We start from the raw sequence: 21,537 nt of genomic DNA on the forward strand, positions 1-21,537 counted from the left end.
TTTTTAAACTTTACATCATAGTCAAAAAACTGTAGACAAGGTAATGATTTACCTTTTGGGGCCCCATTAAGAGTTCAAAGCGGAATTTGCTCCAGAAGCGATCATTGAATCTGGAAAAGGCATAAAAAATGGCATCAAGTGCTGTTATCACTTTCAGCATTACTAAATTATGTGAAGATACTTTATATTTACCGCAGAATCTGCCCTCGCTTTATGAATGCCGTACTCTTAAAGATCTAATGAGTTATCAGCAATGGTAGTGGATGATAAAGCTAGTCTGGGACAATGCAATCTTTTCCGTTGGCTCTCTTGCTGAAAGATAGGTTAGTTATCTTTTCCGGATGTTCAACAGCGGGTTCCCCCTCTTGTTTACGATTTCTAGACAAGGGAATGTCAACTTAGAAGTGGTCTGCAAAAGAGCTTCTGTGCCCATTTTGTATCGTGTCTGTAAATGATTGAAGTGAAAATCCTGACTAGTTGACAAACACTGCAAAAATGACAACAGTCTGTTCAGAAACAGACTGAATTTTTAAAACTACATCCTTAAGTTCAGTACTAGAAATGGTAGTTTTACACTGTTCAATATGTGTATGTCTGTTATTTGACTCTAGAAATTCTGCAAGTCTAATGCACACCCTCCAATAAATTCCCTCTTAAAAACGGAGTTCTTAAGCAGCTGCGTGGTACGCAGAAATTGTTTCGTGTAAACCCAATAAAAAAAAAATATATGTATATTTGATAATTGAACAGGGATTGCCAAAAAAATGAAGAAACTTCATGATATCCCCCTCCCCGCGGACGTGCACGTTCTTAAGGTATGCATATAAACAGGTGCAGTTCGTCCTGAATATGACTTCACATGGATCAAGCATGCCAATCTCTAAAAGATTGCCAACGCTATGGATGTGCATTAATTTGCACAAACCTCCATCCAACTCAAAATTAATGATACTTTAGCTTGCATGAAAATTTGACGGAGTCGTATCTCTTTGATCTTTAAATAATTTATTTTTATCATCATTATCTAATGAGACTTAATGACTTATTAGCAAGTAATAAACTACGTTTAAAAATGCATGACATGTACATGTAACTTATAACAAGGTCTTGAAAAAGAAACGTAAAAACTTATTCGATTGTTCAGATAAGATGAAATCTAAAAATGTTGTCAAATATTAATTATGTCAGCCATTCCCAAGATAAATCTTCATGCCTCTAGATTAATCAAGCGAAAAGTTTTTATTCAAAAAGAGACAGAGGTAGATATGCTCTGTATAAGAGGGTGGTTTGAAGTTCAGGTATTCAAAATATCCCGAATCTGGTTTTCTCCAGGAAGATTTTGGGCCTTTCTGCTCTTCGGCCTTGAAGGAAAAATGGAACTGGTTTAATATAAATCCGCGAATAAACTTGAAAAATCTCCACGAGACGATGCCCACCGGTAAGATTTAACTTATTTCTAAAAAAAACTTTCATAAACTCTAATAGAGCCGAATTTGCTTTCTAAAGCTAGTTAAAAACGAAATGTATTATAGATAAAATTATCAGTAGCCTATAAATGTTTCCAGAAAGGCCGTATCCAGGATTTTTTTGGGGGGGGGGGACAAAAAGAAAATTCACAATTACAAAACTCAACAATAGTTTGTTTATATGCATTTTCGTTACTTTTTAAGTCGGACATCTTTTTTTGGGGGGGGGGGGTAAATTGGCAACCTGACGCATGAATACGGCCCTGATTTATATATATATATATATATATATATATATATATATATATATATATATATATATATGTGTGTGTGTGTGTATAGCATCTCTGGTGTGCCTGAAAGAGCAGTTAACAACCCCTGGATGGGGTTAGCAAATATCATACAGTTATTTTCAAGAAAAATTGATAAGGATTAAAGCAATACCTCTAAGGATTACTTCTTGAAAGAAAACAAAGTTTCACCGATGTTAATAAAAAGAGCAAATATTTATTAATTCTCAGAAAATTTTATCTCAAATTCAAAGAGAACAGGCTGTCCTTAATGAAAACTTTCAAATATTTATCGATGACAGGATTATCCACACAATAACAAAATAGAAGAGAAATATACGCAATGCCCTAATAAAAAACTGGTTGCACGTGACGCTGTATACCGAAAATAAAAACGCTGTAAAAAAAAGGAACGTACTTAGGAGTATTTTGGGATGGGGCGAGTTTGCCTAGAAAGTATAGGAATCCCAAAAGTTCTGCCTCAGCCCCCCCCCCCTCATTGCAAGCACGGATACAAGGGGGAGGCAACCCCCCCCCCCCCCCCCAACTATTTTTTTAAGAATCCTTCCTGAATTATTCTTTTGAGTACTATATACGAGAAATAAGGACTGAAAAATCGATCGTTTTCTGAAATAAAAACAATGAAACATATCAACGCAATAAAACTGTTCAAAGACGGTATGTGTTATAAACGCAAGACTGAAACGTTTCTGTGCTGTTAGGGAGAACCCAAGGGAGTGCAGACCCAAGACAAGAAGTTTGGACAGTGCTGTGGCCTGTAGGCTATAAGCATGCACAGGTTGGCATCACTTATCACGTAATACTTACGTCCAAATGGAATAATTTTATTTTCATCACTGAACTTGACAAAAATCAAGACTCCTTCACCAACGCTATAAATGTCTGCCTCATTTGGTGGCACCAAAATAGCTTAGAGTTGTGATGAAGATACCGGCTTCTCATCAATTTTAAGGGTCGAGGTTGTATCTTTCTTTATGCCGAATTGCTTAGCACCCTACTGTAAAGAGATTTAAGAATCATGTGTCGCCTCATACCAATCGGGAGTCGGAAATTTCGCTCCTCGATTTCTTCCGCCAAGTCTATGTTAATAGTTAATTGAGTATTTATCACATCTCCCTTGACAAGAGACCTGGTCATACTTATTGTTTTTCTCACACGTGGAACCCCTTGCAGGACACCATAAGACCAACTATTCTTTCTGGCGTACCTCAATGAGGTCCTTTGAGCAGTAATATCCTTTGGAAGATGCATTTCCTGCTGCTAGGGCTAGGTATAGCCTACTAGCACTATTTATCACTCCCTTTACCCATTTGTTCTTTTTTTCTTGACATCATATTCTGAACTTGATTAAGTTCTCTTCTAGTCTCATAGAGAAGAATTTTTGACAAAAAATCAAACTGGCTTAAAAGTTTGTTGTCCATTGCATCAAAACGCACTGTTTATCTTTTGCCGCGTCTGCTTTTCACCTTGATTGGGATAAGTTTTGCAGCATCAGCAAAGCTTGTCTTTTTCCCCAGCCAACTGACTAGACCTTTTCTTATTCCTTGCCCCTTTTCTTTGCTTTTGAGTACCTTTGCCAAAAGTACCGGTAACAACATTTGAAATAATCTCCTCATCCTCAAACATTATCATTTAAACAATGTTACGTTCTCGAACATTGTATTTTGAGAGAGGATTTTTCTATATTTATTTTTTTCCTATTTCTATAGGAACCTTTCACGTTGGTGTCCAGACGCTTAGATTATCCATGCATCTTGGTGCAAATTTACAACACCGTGATGGTATCAAAGAGCAATCGGAAATATTACAACTCATAAAATACAACAGGCAACGAGTGCGTAACCTTCCCTTTGACTGGGGTCACCTCTGATTGGCCAACGGATATCGACGTTTAGTGGCATCACGTCCTCGACAAAGTTTCCCAAAGCCTTGCGCAAGCGCCAAAGTGAGCCAGTTGATCTCCCATCAAGTTACGTTACCTCGTTAGCAAACCCGGCCTTACTTCAATTATTTTAAACAAAATTGTACTCGGAGGGGGTGGCACTGCCAGCCCCTCCCTCAAATTAAGGCTGTGTATCCGTACTTGCCTCATTGCCTACCAAGGGCATAACTATGTAAGCCTATTTCCCCACATGAATAATTATACAAAGTACACAGCTTTAAGGTGTTTAGAATTTAGTTTCAAGTATTTTCTTTTTGTTGCCTCAATTCATCTTCTCTGTTGAAGTTGTTTCCGCAGACCGATTCATTATGGTAATTTAATGAGAAGGTAAGTTAATGAGAAGTGTAGGGAGGGAAAGGGGGCTCATGCCTGAATAGATCAGTTTATTTGGTCAAAAATTATGACAGGTACTTATGTGTTACCCCGACCACACTCAAGAAGTTCGATCTGTTAAAAACCGATTTTCTCTGTGCACTCTCTGATAATCAGCTTAGCCCGATTGAGATAAACTACTATGCAGGTATATTTTAATTAAATATTTAATATATAGAGGTGGTTAGGTTATGTTAGGTATTTAAAATAATGCGCTCTGAGCGGCCTGCTTCCCATGATTCTCCGTTGTAGTTTCCATAATTTTGTTACTAAATTACTATATCTTCTTCATATTTAGGTATATTTCATTATGATTAACCTAACTTCCCTTCTTGAGTATGGTCGGGATAACACGTTAGTACCTTATGACCATTACTACTGATCTCAGAAAAGTGATTGGCCTACTATAAAAAAGTTGCATCTTGTGGTAGTCTAAATCAGATAGAATCTTCTCTCCTTGATGGTATCACGAGCGTCAGTAGCAGATTTATCCCTACCCTCCTCCCCCCAAACGACTAGAAATGTGTAAAATGTATATGATTTAGGAAGATGAGACTTTTTGCGCAAAATTATCGTTTTTCAATTCTTTGACGCCTCGGACATTTTTTACTTGATTTCCCCTCCCCCAGGGTAAAAATTATACAGGTGCCACTAGTTTAGATTGTATCTTTTTGGGCGTATCCTCACGTATCTTATTTTCATCTAAAGGCTTGGCGTCGAATTCTGATTGAAACTTGGTAAAGTGATCAATTTCGCCAGTCAAACTAACATTTTGAATGCTTATCAAACCGACCGATTCCCACAAATTCTTTAATCGTGTGCGCACTGCATATTGATGGTATTTAATGCACACATGGCTAGGTTCCACCCGCCAGGCGAGTTTCGAAAAATACCCCTCTTCACCACCCATACCCCGACAATAGCGGCTTCCTTTGACAAGCCAACCCCGATAGGGTTTTTTCCCGTCCATCTGTTTTCTATCTGAATTAATATCCATTCGGCAAAGTTGTCGTGAATCGGGTTGGATTTTAATGGGGTCGTAAATTATGTTTTCAGGTTTGTGTAGCTTAAATGGTTTTTTGTTCTATTGTATTTTGGATCGCCGGAATGCATTTTCAGAAGAAGTAAGATGTGTTACGATCTGAATTTCTTTGCCGTGCCTCGGTATCTTGGAGCAGTAAGTTCAAGATTTGTTTATCTTTGGAATAAAATTAATTTTAATTCTGGGCGATATTTTACTTTCTTGCGGAGAAGATAAAATTGATATTTATGGATTTATCATCATCCTGATAGCGATACTGCATTATACTGGTTGTTCGATCAGGTGTGTATACAGGAATATATTTCGGGGAAGCTTCAGAAGAAGGGGGGAGAAGCTTCAGAAGAGGGGGGAAATTTGTCAAGCTAATGACTGTTCTTTAAGCCTCCTCCCTCCCTGTGCACACATGCCTAGTTTCAATAATAACTCAGAGAACGTTAAAATAAACGAATTAAGTGGAAACAGTTTGTGAGGGGATCGTAAAAAGGGCGATATATCTAGGATGAAGTCTACTGTCCTTCTCTTATTCATGGTGACTTTTAGCCCACCTCCCAATTTCTATCAAATGATGTCCCTAGAAAATGGTAAGCAATAAAACATGGAAAATGGTAAGCAATCGATCCATATGTTTCGTAGGGTACCGTATACCGTAGTTAAATATTATTTTTCTCGAAGAAATAATCCCCCCCCCCCCTTCGAAATTGAACAAGAGTGATTTGGAATGAGCTCATTGGCTAACCATTGTCTAGTAATGTTACAGTTTTTGTGTGAGCTATGTAATCTCATCTGACTCTAATGAATGGCCTTACCGTTCATGGTCATTGGCGGTTCATGGTGGAACAAGTGTCCGAGCCTTACTTTGTATAGAGAAGTAAAAGAGAATTTTAGTCAGGAGTTATATTTCAAGCTGGGATTGCCCATTAAATATCTGAGGATTTGGATTCAGATTCGAGCAAATTGTCTTCCAATTTATGCTAAGGTTGTAAGGACAATGAGGGAAGTTCCGGAGGTCGGGTACAGTTGTTTTGGATGCGGGGAAAATGACTATGGACTGAGCCCTTTCCTCCTCCGGTGTAATCAGCTCTCGCATTTAAGGGAATCAGTTATACAAGATGTTGAGGATAGGCTGCTTCGTGAGTTAATGAGGTCGAGGTTTCCCTGTTACACTGTGGCAATAGGAAATTTTGTATTGAAGGAAAGGATGTCAAATGGAGTGTAATTTTTCTTTAGTATTTGTCTTTTTTGTATATGGCTTTTAAATACAGATTATTATTATTATAGGACCAACTAAGCCATGGTGCAGCCAAGATTACATTTTGGAAGGGGATCGGCTAAGTCAGGGGGGGGGGGTGCAACTATCGGAAAGGTCATATTATTATTGTTGTATCTTCAACACGTACTTATCGTTTTCGCACTCGGGGGGGGGGGGGGGGGTACACTCTCGATATTGACTAGCTCGAAAGAATCATAGGCTTATTCGCGGACGATTAATAGTTCTGACATCCATGGTTTTAAGTTCTGGCATTATAGTTCTAAGTGAGAGACGAGGGGAGTGTGGAGGTAGAAATTGATATATAACCGCGAGGGCCGTATCCAGGATTTTTGTTTAGGGGGTATTTTTGGGGATGGGGGTACAAAAAACTTCCGCATCAAAAATGTGTTTATGCATTTTTATTACTTTTATCAAGTTGGACAATCATTTCCACCCTTCGCTTGAGCCTTCAGGAAAATACAGAATTAGTTCTAAGGAAGCTGCGGGGGAGAGTGGGAGATAGAATTTGATATTTAATCCCTCTTGATTTCCGGGAATATTTCTGGTTTATCCTGTTAATATGAAAGTAAATAGTAGTATTAAAGCCCAAAATGAGCAGAATTTATTCCGTATAGAAGGGGGACTGCCTTTTCCCCATCCCCACCTCCGCCTCGTGGTCGTAGATACTTCGGAGGATGCTAATTCAATCAGAAATTCAGAGTTCTAGTTTTTTTTATAAGTCGAAAGTGATTGGAGAGCAACCAGCCTAAAACAGTTTTGGATATCTAGTACGTTTGTTACTCCTTAAGACGTCTGATCGACATTTTGATGTACCTATTTTGTACTTTCTCTCTGGCTGCTCAATTTTGCATGTGGGGGAATTTTCCACGGGGAGGGGGGTTCCGTTGTAAAATATTTGGGATAAATTCGAGAAGCCTTTTCTGGGTCTCATGTTAACAGAGTTGTTATATATATATTTCAACGAGAGCTCGGTCCAGGAGGGGGGGGGGGGTTTTGGGACTAAAGTTATTCGTAAGAAAGGGTTTGTTCCCAGGCCAGGCGAAAAGCCAATAGCTGGGACTTCCGATTCTAGAGAGTTGTGGCCAAGTGTATGCTATTAAAGGCAGTCCATCTTTCGCCTTCGTCTTAGTAGATATATGTGTTTCTGCTACCTTATTTTCTGTGTGTGTCTATTCGCACATTATTAGATAAAGACCATATACCGACGTTTATTGACTATCTTTGAGAAATTACGTAAAACGTTACATCAGCCAATATAAAAGGCATTTAGAAAAGAAGTAGACAGAGGTTTACACCGGTGACAATAAAGGTCTAGACCCACATATACATGTCAATCCGATTTTGAGGGGCTGCATTTTCCACACAGGCGTGTATTCCTGCAAAGTGACTTTATGTGACCGTTCTTTTCCTTCAATTTAAACAGTTTGCGGGTCACACCATAGAGAAATAGAGAGTGTAGTTGGAAAGAAATGTTATATCTCAAAAGCTTAATTTTATTACTGACTTGGAATTTTATGCGAAACAACCAATTAGGTTTTGTGTTCTTTTTTCTGGCTAAAAACTTGAAGTTGATAAAGGGTAAAAAGATGTGGGGTCTCCATTTATTATATTCGTTTAAGGAATAATGGGATTGGCTCACAAAAGCAAACCAATGAAATTAAAGTGCGCTTTTTAACACAGAAGTATAGGACAGTAATCTCTTTTGTTCTCTTTGGTCATACTCTAATGTGAAAATTTCAAAACTAATGACTTGAGATATGAATGTGAGCCATCAAAACTGGCCATATTTTTGCTCTTGTAAGTCGGATGTTTCCGGTCGTTAATTGATGATTGAACCATTTGCAGTCTGAACAGTCAAGATGTCTGGGAAACCGTCTTTCAATAAATTACAGAGTAATCCTCCTTCTGTGATAAAAGTACGGCTGTTCCAGGAAATAAGGGGAGGATTGATTATGAAGTTTCAATTTGAAATATTAAGTGCATTGAGACTGTCATCGGTGTTGGCAGTCCCAAAACATAAGTTCTTTCTTTAAAAAGCGAAAGGCTCCAGAAGACGAGCCAAACCTGCGTTCGCAGGCCATATGCGGCCTGTTAACCACATTTCAATAGATTTTCCATTGTTGTAGTTCCAAATGTCTCGTGTCCTGTCATGCCAGAATTCTCGTAGATAATTTCGGAGACCACACTGCCTTTCCATGGCGATAAATAAAAGTTCAAATAGGGATAAAATCCTTTTAATAGACAGTGATGATGATAACAGTGATAGAAATTCACAAAAATATCAGATATTTCGGTCACATATGCAGTGACCTAGTTTTACTACTGGTGACGGTCACTGGATGTGTGACCGAAATATCTGGTATTTTTGTGAATTACTATCACTGTTATCATCATCACTGTCTATTAAAAGGATTTTATCCCTATTTGAACTTTTATTTATCGCCAGAATTCTCGTGCACGACTTCTGGCCTCCCGGCCCAACCTCCTGTCTAGAGGTGGTTTTAGGGGGAGGGATGCTTGTCCTAGGCACAGAAATTTTAGGGGCTCGAAATTTCAAATAAATAGTATAACATTTATAATCATTTTGTTATTTTAAAATTGAATTTTAATTAAGTTAAAATAGAGGGTGCAGCTGACAGTACGTATAAGCGAATTGAATTGAAAATTTTCTTTTTTCACATATATAGTAAGAAAAGGCAGATTTAAATAAATGAAAAAATTTGTTAGTAAATGAGCATTTTGTTAAAATTTGGCTGGAAAATTTTTAGGAGACAGGGGAGGTCTAATCAAAATTTTGTCCCGGGAACAAGATAGACCAGAACCGCCACTGCTCCTGTCCCTATGCCCAAGGTCGTACGTGGAAGGATTTCTAGATTGAAACCGTCTGAGATAAAAAGAAAACCGAAGCTATTGGCTATTTAATATTTATAAAAAATCTAAACCAGTTGAATCCCATTCAAATGCCCCCTTCAATGCCTCCCTCCAATCTAAATCCTGGCTAGAGCCCTACCTCTGATCCTGCGGTCAGTTTCACAGTCCCAAGCACGATAGCAGGGAGGTGCAGGATTCTCACTCCTCTCCGAAATGCCATTTTAATGTTTTCCGTATTATTAGCTTATTTTTGTGGGTGCTGAAGAACTTCTAAATCCGAATAACCTACCCAGTATACACAATTGTTCTATTACAGACACAATAAATAATTCCTCGTCAAGCATGTCGAAAATCCATACGTTGCCCCCTAAAAAGGGTGGGGTTTATTATTTACAATTCAATTTATGCTAGGTCGTGGTTCTGTACAAGCCTCCTGGGGTGATTTGAATTAACCCTTTTGATAAAAATGATGGAAAGGAAAATGTGGATGAATAAAGGGCGTTATTGTAATAACTTTGATGGATGGAACACCTTTGCGGGAAAAAGAACATCGGTAGACACCAACAATTATGCATTATGTTCTATAATGAATTTGCTGTGTGAGGCTTTTATCACAAACTAGCTGCGAAGCGTGGTGGAAGACATGCATAAATAGGGAAGAAAAAGATATGCTCTTTTCCGGGGATCGCTAAAAATTATTTTGCCCTCCCAATCCAAAGTTCAAAGTTATCTTCTCCCCCCCCCTTCCGCAACGGCACTATCCTTGAAAGTTCCAACTTGATTGTCTTGCCCCGTGGTTCGTTGGGGTGAAGGCCCCATAAGTGGGGCATGGCAGGGGCGGATCCATGATTTTTGTTGGGGGGGGGGGGCGCAAAATAGGTTGATGTAGTAAACTTGCGTTAGAACCAAGTTTAATTAACACAAACTTGCGTTTTTAAGTAAATTACAGTACTTCAGATTACGTTAGGGGGGCCCGTGTCCCCCCTCCTGGATCCGCTACGGGGGCATGACAATATTTTGATGGGTTAAGGGCAGGACGTGAACCCTTTGGCTGACTATAAAGAGCCAAAAAGATACGTGATAGTATTGCAATAACGTGATGCATGTATAAAAGGTATTTTATACAGGCAATATTTTCACTGGCATAAAATATGCCTAGAGGATAACCTAGAAAAATACCAAGTTGATGGCCTTTTAAGGTTCCTTCAGGTGAATAAATGTGAAACTTGAAGGACACAATTTAAATATCATGAGTTTTGTCGAGATGTTAGAAATGCCTTGGTGGGCATGGTCACAAATCGGGTGGAACCACTGCACTATTCTAGCCCTAAAACGAAATAGGATAGCCTTACAAAATTTTTGAAATGCTCATTTACGAAAAGAAGAGATCTTCTTCCCCACCAATCGAATTATTCATTCATCTGCATTCCCTAAATATTGATTTTGCTTCACTTAACCAATTCTTACACAAAAAGGAATATATTCTGAATATTTGACTTTTTACCAGTGACGGATCCAGGGGAGGTCGAGCGCCCCCCCCCCTCTAGCGTAGTCTAACGTAGTGTAATTTACTTAATTAACCCAAGTTTGCGTTAATTAAACTTGCTCCTAACGCAAGTTTATTGGATCAACCTGTTTTGCCCCCCCCCTATTTTTTTTATCGGATCAACCTATTTTGCGCCCCCCTAAAAAAAATACTGGATCCGCCCCTGCTTTTTACCGAGGGGAAAACATTGCCTAAGTTAGACTCGAACCATGATTCCGATATTTTATTCTCTCTTATTTCTGAGTTGAGTGTACACTCAAATGTATCTGTGTTGGTGGGGAAGGGCAAGGGGCCTCACAACAAAATCAAGATTAACTGAAATCTCTACCCCTTTTGAAAAGTTGGTAAAGTGTGAATTCTAAAACAAACTTAAAATCGGACAGAATTTAGATAAAAATAAAGGATGTTTTTTTTATAAAATAAAAATGAGGCTAAAACTGAAAACGAACGGATCTCAACCACAATTTAAGTGACATGACGATTAATCGAAATTGGGAATCGAAAATCGTGGATTTTTTCCTTAAAAGATTCAGCTATAAATTTTTCTAGAACGCATTTAATTTACACAGTAATTTATTATTTAGATCTATACCAACCAAACTATTGATAATATTTATTATTTAATTAAAGTAAAAAAGTATTAATTATTTTAATTAACTGCTACCTTGTGATGAAAAAATTCAAAAATTCCCTGCGTTCGGTATAGCTTGTTGCAATCGATTGCAACTGATTGTTATCACAGACAGCCAATGATTGATTCTTTGTGCCAGTAAATGGTTGGTAGTGGAGCAAGGGTGTAAAATCCTATTGTTTGAAGAGAGGGGTACAAAAAGGAACTAAAATACATGGGGGGTTGCAAACTCAGTGAACCCCCCCCCCTGAATACGGCCTTGGTTGCCAGTGATGGAAATTTGTTGTGATCATCCAATAAGATACATTGAAAGCGGGGTAAATCTTTCTCTGTGTAAAAGCAAATATAATTTTAATCTCCTGTCAAATGAAATGTAATATTTTATTATGTATACTATTATGTATACTATATTAGAAAAAAAACTAAGAATAAATAAAAAAATATAAATAGAATATATAATTATAATATGCTGGAAATATAATATTATGACGTATAATTTTTATTAAGACTTAATACTGATTAGTTTCTGAAGTCTCCATGCAAGCAAGTACGCAGGAATTTGTTTCAGGGGGGGGGGTGCAAATCCTTCAAATCCTTTATTCTGTGAGAAATATGGGGAACAAATGTGAGATTGGGGGGGGGGGGGTCGAGGCCCCCCTGCGTGCGTGCCAGTCTCCGAGCAAGGGCGTATCCAGGATTTTGTTCCGGTGGGTTACATTACATAAAACTTCAAAAACGCTTCAAAATTAGTTTCTATACATTTTTGTGACGTTTTTACGAGTCGGACAAAATTATGGGGGTAGAGGGGGTGTTAAGAACGCCTCCCCCATTGGAAATATCATTGTCTTTAATTTCAGTGGCTTATTAATTTTAATTTCAGTGTCTTTCGACCTGCCTTGACATGAAGTATTTTTTTGAATATTGGGAGTTATGACTTTAATCTATGGATCTGCTTAAAATTAAGTATTCGAATAGTGGTGTTCTCATATTCTTCGGCAGTGGGGGTATTAAAACAAGGCCTTCGTTGATGCCAAATAATTACCTCAAAACATGATTCAAAGGGCATAAAGCTTTGGTTCTCGCCACGGAGAACACGCACCATGGAAAGTAGAATCTACATAATATATTATGAAGGGAAAAGGGAAAGAATACGAAAAGGCCTGCATCCAAGAAAGGCGAAACTGGTCTGTGGCATCAGCTAGTTGAAATCACCCGTATTAGAGGCTGGCTTGACATTTGATGGCCCTCGTCTTATGATGCTGTTGGCGTAACAGCATATTGCAGCTTGCCATTTGATGGCCCTCGTCTTATGATGTTGTTGCCATAACAGCATATTGCAGCTTGCCATTTGATGGCCCTCGACTTATGATGCTGTTGCCGTAACAGCATATTGCAGCTTGCCATTTGAGGGCTTGACATTTGATGGCCCTCGTCTTATGATGTTGCCGTAACAGCATATTGCAGCTTGCAAATGCCGAGGTATAGGAATATTAGACCCCGTTAAGGAATGACTTAAGGGATTTGGGAAATGGATACTGCCACGCCTAAAAATCTTATCTTACATTTTCATACTTGTGAGATAATTGCATGTTCAGTCACGCTTTGACCGTCCTGCTCCACATTGACACAGAAGCACTACACAGAAAACTTTCAAATACTGCTTGTATCCGTTTTTCTCCGCACCATCACCTTATCAGGTTTTTTCAGTCCTAAGTTATTTTTCTTTTATTTGTTTAGTTGTTTTTCTCTGTTTGGTCATTATACAATTTAGATTTGTAAAGAGTGAGTAAAAATCCAATAATGATAATATTAATGCCTGCTTATTAGATTTTGCAAGTTGTAATTTTTTTTTATTTTTTTTTTTCCTCTTCCCCCTCCTTTCACGTTATTTTTTTTTTTTTTGCTCTCGTTTCTTTTAAATTATTATGTGTTACACTGTAATTTGGTAATTTTTGATTTATATATTGTCTTGTGTCGCATTTTTTGTGTTTTTCCCCGTGATACTCCACGTATTGTACCTCTGTATAGTGTGGGTTAAAAATAAATAATAATAATAATAATTGTAGTTGTTCTGCTCCACAGAACAACTTAGCAAATGGTTTTAACAATTACCTTAACTTTGTGAAGATATCAGATACGATCTTTTTGGGAATAACGACGAAGTCTGGGCTCCGGGGGCCTAGCAGCCTATATTGTTTCCACGTTAAAATTTTCGGTACTTGGGCACTATATGGGCCTTTACAAGGGAACCAGTCACGAAAAACCTGTTTTTGACGGGTTAACCGCTATAGAGTAATATAATGATTGCCTGGTTTTTATTGTGTATAGGCTACGATATTTAAACTGTTGTTTTTTGGAGTTTAGGGGGGGGGGGAGAAGGTACCTAGAGGTTAGGTTAGGTTACGTAATTAATATATGCCATTCTTTACCCCCCATCCCCTAATGTGCAAATATATGGTCCAAATTTGTTTATAAACTATTATATTCATCCTATTTTATTTTATTTCATTAGTATTAACCAAACTTGACTTTTTAGAAAGGCCCATATAATGCCCAGTACCAAGTTCTGTATAGAGTTATCTTGAGGGTGTATGATGAAGATCCTTGGGGGGAGCGGTTTCTCTTGTTTCCTTCCTATGTGTAGATATGATAAAGTAACCTTTCACATTCTTAATCAGGTATCAGTCAGTGCACTTAACACTTCACAGTTTTTCTTTTAAACATCCCATCTCTGGCTATTACCATAACTTCTTCAGTCGGCAATTGGTCCTAAATGGAAATTCTTATATGATACATGAGACCACAAATATTTAAATGTCTGGCTCAGAACCTTCCTTCAAAATGTGTGACGAAATTCAATTAAAGTTTATTTATGCATGCAAAATAGTAAACTTTTTTGTTATAATGTGTCAAGTTCTATTTGTGAACTGTCCAGCCCAGTTTGTTACAATCGACTAATTGACAGGGTTGTCACAATATTTTTGGAATTAGATTGTCGAAATGAGCAAAAAAGGAACCCTTTGTATCCCTCTAAAAACCTGGCAACTTGACTCGGATTCAAATTCAAGATCTTTAGTTCTAGATCCTTGCAGCGCCGATCTCGGATTTCTTGGACTTTCTCGAAGATTTTCTGTGGATGTTCGGTTGACGATTAGTATTGATTTCAATGGAATTTGCCACAACCTAGAGTCAAGGCCGTATCCTGGGGGGGGGGGGTACCGGGTTTGAGCCCCCTTGTCATTTTTTTATATTGCCATTGTCATGGCCGTATATTGTCATTTTTTTTTTAAAAAGGGCCCAAAATTGGCTGAGTATTTACCCAACGAGAAAAGAGAAAATTGTCATACTTCTGTGTTAAGAAGTGGGCTCTAATTCAATTAGTTTATTTTCTAATGGCGAGAGACAAATCTAGATTGACAAGGAAATGCAAAACTACGATATATTTAACATTAACACGAAAAATTCAAAAAATAAAATCTTATTTTGACATTTATGGTCATGTTGCAACCCTGCTGCGTATCATTCTTTTTGATTCCCCTTTTCACTCTTCAACATTAGGTTTCAAAGCAGTCTTCAAACGAGACAATTGTTAGTAATTTAGGCATTCGTTTTGGCTCACAATCGCTATCCGCAAGAAACAGGCTCGGCCCAAACAGCAGGCCATCGGGTAAGCATGCCAATACCCCTTGGGGGCCCAGGGTTTAAAACTTTGATTATACCCGAGCGGCGAGAACAAAGGGAAACCGAGTTCTTTTTAAGATGTTGGTAATTAAAGACCAAAGCTACAGCCGCGCTGTGATGAAATTGGTTGCCTCAAGTTATGGTAGCTTTTGACGATTTTTTTCCGAAATTTCTAATTATGGATCTAAGGCTGTAAATTCGTATTTATTGAGTGTTTTTACGGTTCCTTGGTTTTAAGGAAAAAACTGGTTTAATAAAAAAAAGTATGATTATTATATTACTCCAGGTTGTTTGGTTTTTTGTTTGTATTCGAATAATGATCATACTTCATTTTTTAAAGCAATGTCATGATTTTATTTTTGAAAGGAAGCAGGTGCAAGTAGATGTAAGTCTTTTTGGAGTTGCATGAGGATATTGTTTTTTGTCCCCTTGTAGGCTCAAAACTCCCCTATGAAACACATTTTTAGAGCGAAACCTAGTTTAACCGAAAATATTTGGACTAAAAACGAACATAGGGGATATGGATCCTCCCCTGTGAGATTCGGGAATTCTGAAGGGTTTTCTATAATTCCGTCATTGTTTTACCATATTCGATTTTTTGTTACAGAATGATCCGACCCAAACGCGCATCCAGGATTTTGTTCGGGGGGGGGGGAGGGTACAATTTATTTATATGTTTACCTCTGAGTCGGACAAAAATTTCGTGGGAAGTTCAAACCTAGTACTTTCCCCCCACGCCTGGACAGGGTCTTGCTCCAAATCCATTTAAAAAAAATTATGTACACATGCCTGCATTTGACACGTGAAAAAATACTTATATTTGTAAATGAATGAATGCGGTTTTCTTTAGGCTCTAAAAAAAAAGAAAAAAGAAGTCTGTCTCTTGATTCTTTCAAACAGAGGATCAACAGATGTGTCAAACCTTTTTTTAAACTGGATAAAGGACTAATGGCATGTCGGACACTCGATGGGCCTGATGCTGCAAATTATATATATATATATAGCCTATATATATATATATATATATATATTATTTTTTTATTATTTTTTTCCCCCATCAATACAAACAGAAGCGACGGAGTATACAAAGAAAAAGAAAGAAAAGTAAACTTCTATGAAAACAGAACTGAGGTACAAACTTCTACACACTTTTATTTACACAAGCTTCAAGAAAACTATATACGGTAAAATATTAGAACAGAACACAATAAAACAGAAAACAATATTACGGTAAGTACATTTACTATTGTAGCACAATTTTTTTTCCATGGATGGTTATTTAATTTATTATTAAAACGTGTTATTTGTTTTTCAATGGCTAATGTAGGGTCTGCTAGTATACACTTGTTGATGAGGTGCGTGTTACATGTCCATGGAGGGAGTCTTAATAGGTATTTTGCATATTTGAAAAAAGTTCACCTGAGTTTTTGCCTAGAGGTTTGAGAAAATATTCGCCAAAATAGACTAAGGTAAAGGAAATGGGGAAGAATATATTTCTCGTTGCTGGTTACAAAAAAAAGAATTGAGGAAAGAGGAAAAAAATGTTTTTAAAAAGAACTTACCCTTTATGGATTTATTTGCCAATTGTGAATCCAAATTTTTGGGGGGCCTTTTGTTTGGTCATTTAAAATTTAAAGGAGCAAATTAAAACTCCTCTTTATATATAAGTGAATTCTTCAGAAATTTACACTTGAAAAAGCGGTGTTTTCGAAGATCAAAAGCCGGGAAGTAACAAAAACAAAGACTGTTCAGAGCTTTTGAAAATCCCATAAAGCCCAGGTGATAAATTAAAGAGTCGGCTTTGATGTTTCCGACTTGAAATTCCATAGAATTCTGAGGGCTCTCTAACTTCCATTGGTGTTGAACAGCTTTTAATTCAGAAAAGAAAGTTTGTAAAGGTAAAAGAAGTTCCATGGTTGTAAAGTTTTATATTAAAATTTGATTAAAACCTTTGAGACACCTTGACATTTTTTCAAAACAAAATGAAAAACATGCTAGATTTTCTTAAAATGTCTAAATATATGAATGGGAAAACATTTTGGGCAAACGATAAGTAGCTTCATGCCTGTTTCTAGAGGGGGAGGGCAATCCATATAGAAGTTTATGTATATCCACCTCTAAGGAAATTTGAAACCTACATGTAAAAATACAGAGAATGTGGAACTTTGTAGAAAAAGATTCGTAAGGATTTGCTGCGTCTACAAACCTCTTAGGACAACCTTCTGTAAACCTCAAACCTCTGGAAACCTCTTAGGACTGAGCGCACGTATGTGTACCTGGAGAGGAAAAAGCACTCATAATATGGGACAAGGTGTGTGCAGACAGAATCTTGGAAGATAACTGATGTTTTCCTGGATCGGTGCTGGGTTGGAGGTAAAATAGTCCCTAAAATGTGTCAGTCAGTTAGACGGGGGGGGGTGCATGTGTTCAGATACGCTCCTGGCATTCAAACTATCGTGTATACCAGGCATGTGTGTGGAGAAGGAATCGGCACTGGGCTTGCACCCCTGGAATTTCGAAAAAACTGCTGGCTGGACTTTCTATTTGTTTGATTATTTGGAGTTTTTCAACCTCTTCTCCCCTGATAGTGCTTTTTACAGCATAGCTTAAGTTGAGTCAAACTATTAATTATATCATCTGCTTTGTTGAATTTATGCTCTTCTAAGTGTAAAAGGTATCAACTAACCTTGAGTTTCAATAGTGAGACTCTTCGTGTAGGCATTGACTTATCAATATCTTGCGAGGAGGGGGAGGTGGGAGGTTGAAGATGTGGATCCAAAACCTAAGCTAGGTCAGAATCAGAAGATACAGGATCAGATTCACAAAGTTGTACACAACTACGAAAATTAGTAAATCAGAAATGACTAACTTCTTTAACTCAGGTAACGAATTTGTATACGAATACATACGAATTTGTTTTGAATGGAGGCATAGCTTTGAAAGGACCGAAAATATGCGAAATTGTATGCAACATATAGGCCTATGAAACTGTAGGATTAATCATAAGAATATCGATATTTTAGGGAGAAGATAATTTACAAAAAGACCCTTCCCCCCATTTGGTTTGTGCCATATTTGATGAATGTATCTCAAGAGATGTTCGAAAAAAAAAAGTTGAATTATGCAATTAATGTTGGAAAGTATATAACGAATCTTGAGGTCTCAGTGGGGTTGCTGGCCCGACGGACTATCCCTCATGCGTGTTTGTCTTTGATTCAGGCTCTGCAATCCAAGGGATAGTAATGGAGATGTAGTTTGCCTAGGTGCGTACATGGGAATACGAAAAGCAAATTGAGGTAAAAACTTGAAAATCGAAATTCCAAGGATGAGGGCGTGGCCCCAAAAGAACCTACGCTGCATACATATTATGGTGCTTACGTGTTAAAGCGACCACACTGTTCTTGATCTGCAGTAAACCGGTTTTATGTGTCCACTTGGAGATAATCAGCTTGAGTAAGATAAACTACGGTACTAGTGCATTATGCGGGCCCACCACTATAAACTGTATCAAGGAAACCAGTCACGAAACCCGTCAAACGGGCTATATACAAAAGACCGCTATTGATAAATGATTGCAAAGCCGTTGTTTCTCAGTGAGTTACAATATTTAAACGATTTTTTGGGGGGATTTAGGGCGGAAAAGGGTATCTAGGTTAGGTTACGTATTTGATATATGCTATGCTTTATCCAACACCCCCACCCCCTAATGTGCAAACATATAGCCCAATTTTGTTTCTAAACTATTATTTTTTCATCTTAGTTTACTTCATTTGCATTAACCAAACTTGACTTCTTCGCGGTGCTCGTACAATGCACCAGTACCGAAACTACTTTGCAGATATATTTTAATTAAACATTTCATATGTAGAGGTGGTTAGGCTAGGTATCTGATATGAGTTTTGGGCGGCCAGCTTTCCATAATTCTTTGTTGTATTTTCCATAATTTTGTTACTAAAGTATTATATTTTCGCCATATTTTGGTATGTTTCATAAGGATAACACATAAGTACCCATCTTATGATTAAAATATTAATGTGTTTGTTTCACCGGTTTTATATTCCATTTGACCCTTACAGAAATGTGTTTTCAAAGGCAGAATTGCTTGACGATTCTCCTTTACCCTCCTTTTTTGCAAACAAGATTATTCTTTGGATGAGACATTCAGGCTTGAATTCAATTCAGTATTCTCTGTTTGTTGGATGGGATTCCGAGGCGCATTTGTTACGGGTTAAGCCATTCGTTAACACCTGGACTCTACCGCCTTTGATGCTTTTAACGTCCCATTCACATAAATCTTTTCCCCGTCAAAGTGCCATCCAGCCTTCACATACATAGTCATGCAAGATACAATTTATATTATATTTAGGATAGAACTTGGGACCATGTCGAATCTTTGGAGGAAGGTTTTGGGAGTGAATCGATTGTGTTTTTCTGCATTGGCGATAATTAAAAATAAAATTATGAATTCCGTTCAGACCTGTTTTTTTTTGTGATGTTAGTTTAAAATTTTTTTTTTGTTAAATAACGAAAAGTTGCTTTAAGACAATCGCATATTTGAATGTGTCAGGCTAGGTATTTTTCGCTTTGAAATTTCGTTTTTTGTTAGTGATTTCCTTGTTTTGTGTAGTTTTTTTGTGTGTAATAAATAAAAAAGTCTTTCAACTGAAAGTAAGGAGCAACATTAACACGAACATAAATTTTTCTGTATACAAGGGGTGATTTCCCCCCTAAATCCCTCGCTCTTTACTCTAAAGACTTAAAGTTCTTTAAAAATGCTTCTCATTCAAATTTAACGGCCCTTGGGTTTCAGCAGTCTTGAACGAATTGCGACAAAAAGTCATGCTTTAGCGTAAATAGCGAGCGCTGAGGAAGAGACACCCCTCCCCTCATGCATGGTATAATTTCTGTTCGTTTTAAGTTTTAATGTTGCTCCTTACTTTCAGTTGACATATTTTTTGTTTATTTAATTCCTTAACGTTCTTCAAATCATACCAGGAAATCTCTTCCCCTACCCGTGTAAAATCTCCTATAGGATATTCCACTAAAATCCCCCCCCCCCGAAAAAAAACATTCCCCGTGAAAAATAAAATTTTTCTGAGGATTCCTGATATTAGTTTAAAAGTTTATAGTTAGCACAGCAGACATATATTACACGTTATACGTATTTCTGCTGTGATAGTTAGAAATAGTATGCATTAGGAAATATCTTTATAATGGGGATTCCCTGACAAATTTCTAATTACGTAAATGTTTTTTGAGCAATAAAAACAAACATAACATAGCATAATAAAAAAAAATAAATATTTCGAATTTAAAATTTATGTTATTATGTAGATAAAATAGCATTTTTTTTTTTTTGCAAAATTTTGGAACTACAGACCACCCTTTTAAAGCTATAGCGCTCTAACTTAGCATTTTTGCATTTAGGTCGAAAAAGAATAAAAAGATAACCAGGAACAAACAAATTATTTGATAATTTCAACAAGTGGTGCTAAGCAATTCAGAAGAACTTGGGATTTCGGAGGCATGGGCGCCCATATGGGGAGGCATAGGGGGGGATCCAGCCCCCCTGGCTCAATGATGCTGCCTTATATTTTATATTTTGTTTTGAGATTTCTATTATACAGAATTGGAATTGCCGATTAGACCGGCTATGCCACCCCCCCCCCCCTAAAATTCAGCTGATGGGCGCCAATGTTCGAAGTGGATCAAGCCCCAAGATCCCTCCCTGCGTAAGTCCCTGCTTCAGAGCGTAAATTTGATCTGCGTATTCCTTTGATACCTTTGTTTTAGGTCTAAGTCTATATAGGTATAGTAATGACATAGACTATAAAAGTCAAGTTCTGTGTGTTCACCTTTTAGGTAGTTTCTTATGATATTTTTTTTAGGACGTGGCAGGTCTGGTCAAAACCATTTACGATGCTGTTGGCTCATCTGTTAAGCTGGCTCCTAGTGGCTCAAAAACCATACGCGTCAAGTTAACAGTCTCCCCCGAAAAATCTAGCGAGACGGAAAAAGCTGGCAATGTTGAAAAGGAGGTGAATGTTAGGGGGAGTTTCAAAACTCCTTCCGATTTGCCGACAAGAAAAAAAGATGTTAATATTCTAAGTGATTTAAGGGAAAAGGCCGAAACAGAAAAGGAGCTAAATGTGAGGAGTCCTGTGTTTCCAATGAAATGTAAAAATACAGTTAACGAGCCTGTTCTAAAAAGATGCCATGGAGACTGCTGTGAAGTCGAGCCCTTGTTGCCAAGTCACGGATGTTGTAAAGCTCAGTGCAGAATACGGTGAGTAGCTAACTAATAATGTATCGTACGCATCCAGTATCGTACACGGCATGGCCAACAAGTCCCCAGGCCAAGGTTATTCTTGGCTTTTATCCCATACCTACCTCCGTTGTTATGCA

The 21,537-nt window shown here is 37.6% G+C and overlaps 1 protein-coding gene across 1 annotated transcript in view; it reads left to right on the plus strand.

Moving 5' to 3' along the window:
• The window catches only part of nkd (NKD inhibitor of WNT signaling pathway naked cuticle), a 78,589-nt gene that overhangs the window by 19,822 nt on the left and 37,230 nt on the right, over positions 1–21,537 (plus strand). Inside the window, exon 5 of the mRNA XM_089097866.1 lies at positions 21,021–21,418. Coding sequence (XP_088953992.1) covers positions 21,021–21,418 — 398 coding nt within the window. The remainder of the gene's footprint in view (positions 1–21,020; positions 21,419–21,537) is intronic.

Source organism: Artemia sp. Qi Xiang Cuo, chromosome 12, assembly GCF_049724085.1.
Source record: "Artemia sp. Qi Xiang Cuo chromosome 12, ASM4972408v1, whole genome shotgun sequence".
NCBI classification, from domain to species: Eukaryota; Metazoa; Arthropoda; class Branchiopoda; order Anostraca; family Artemiidae; genus Artemia; species Artemia sp. Qi Xiang Cuo.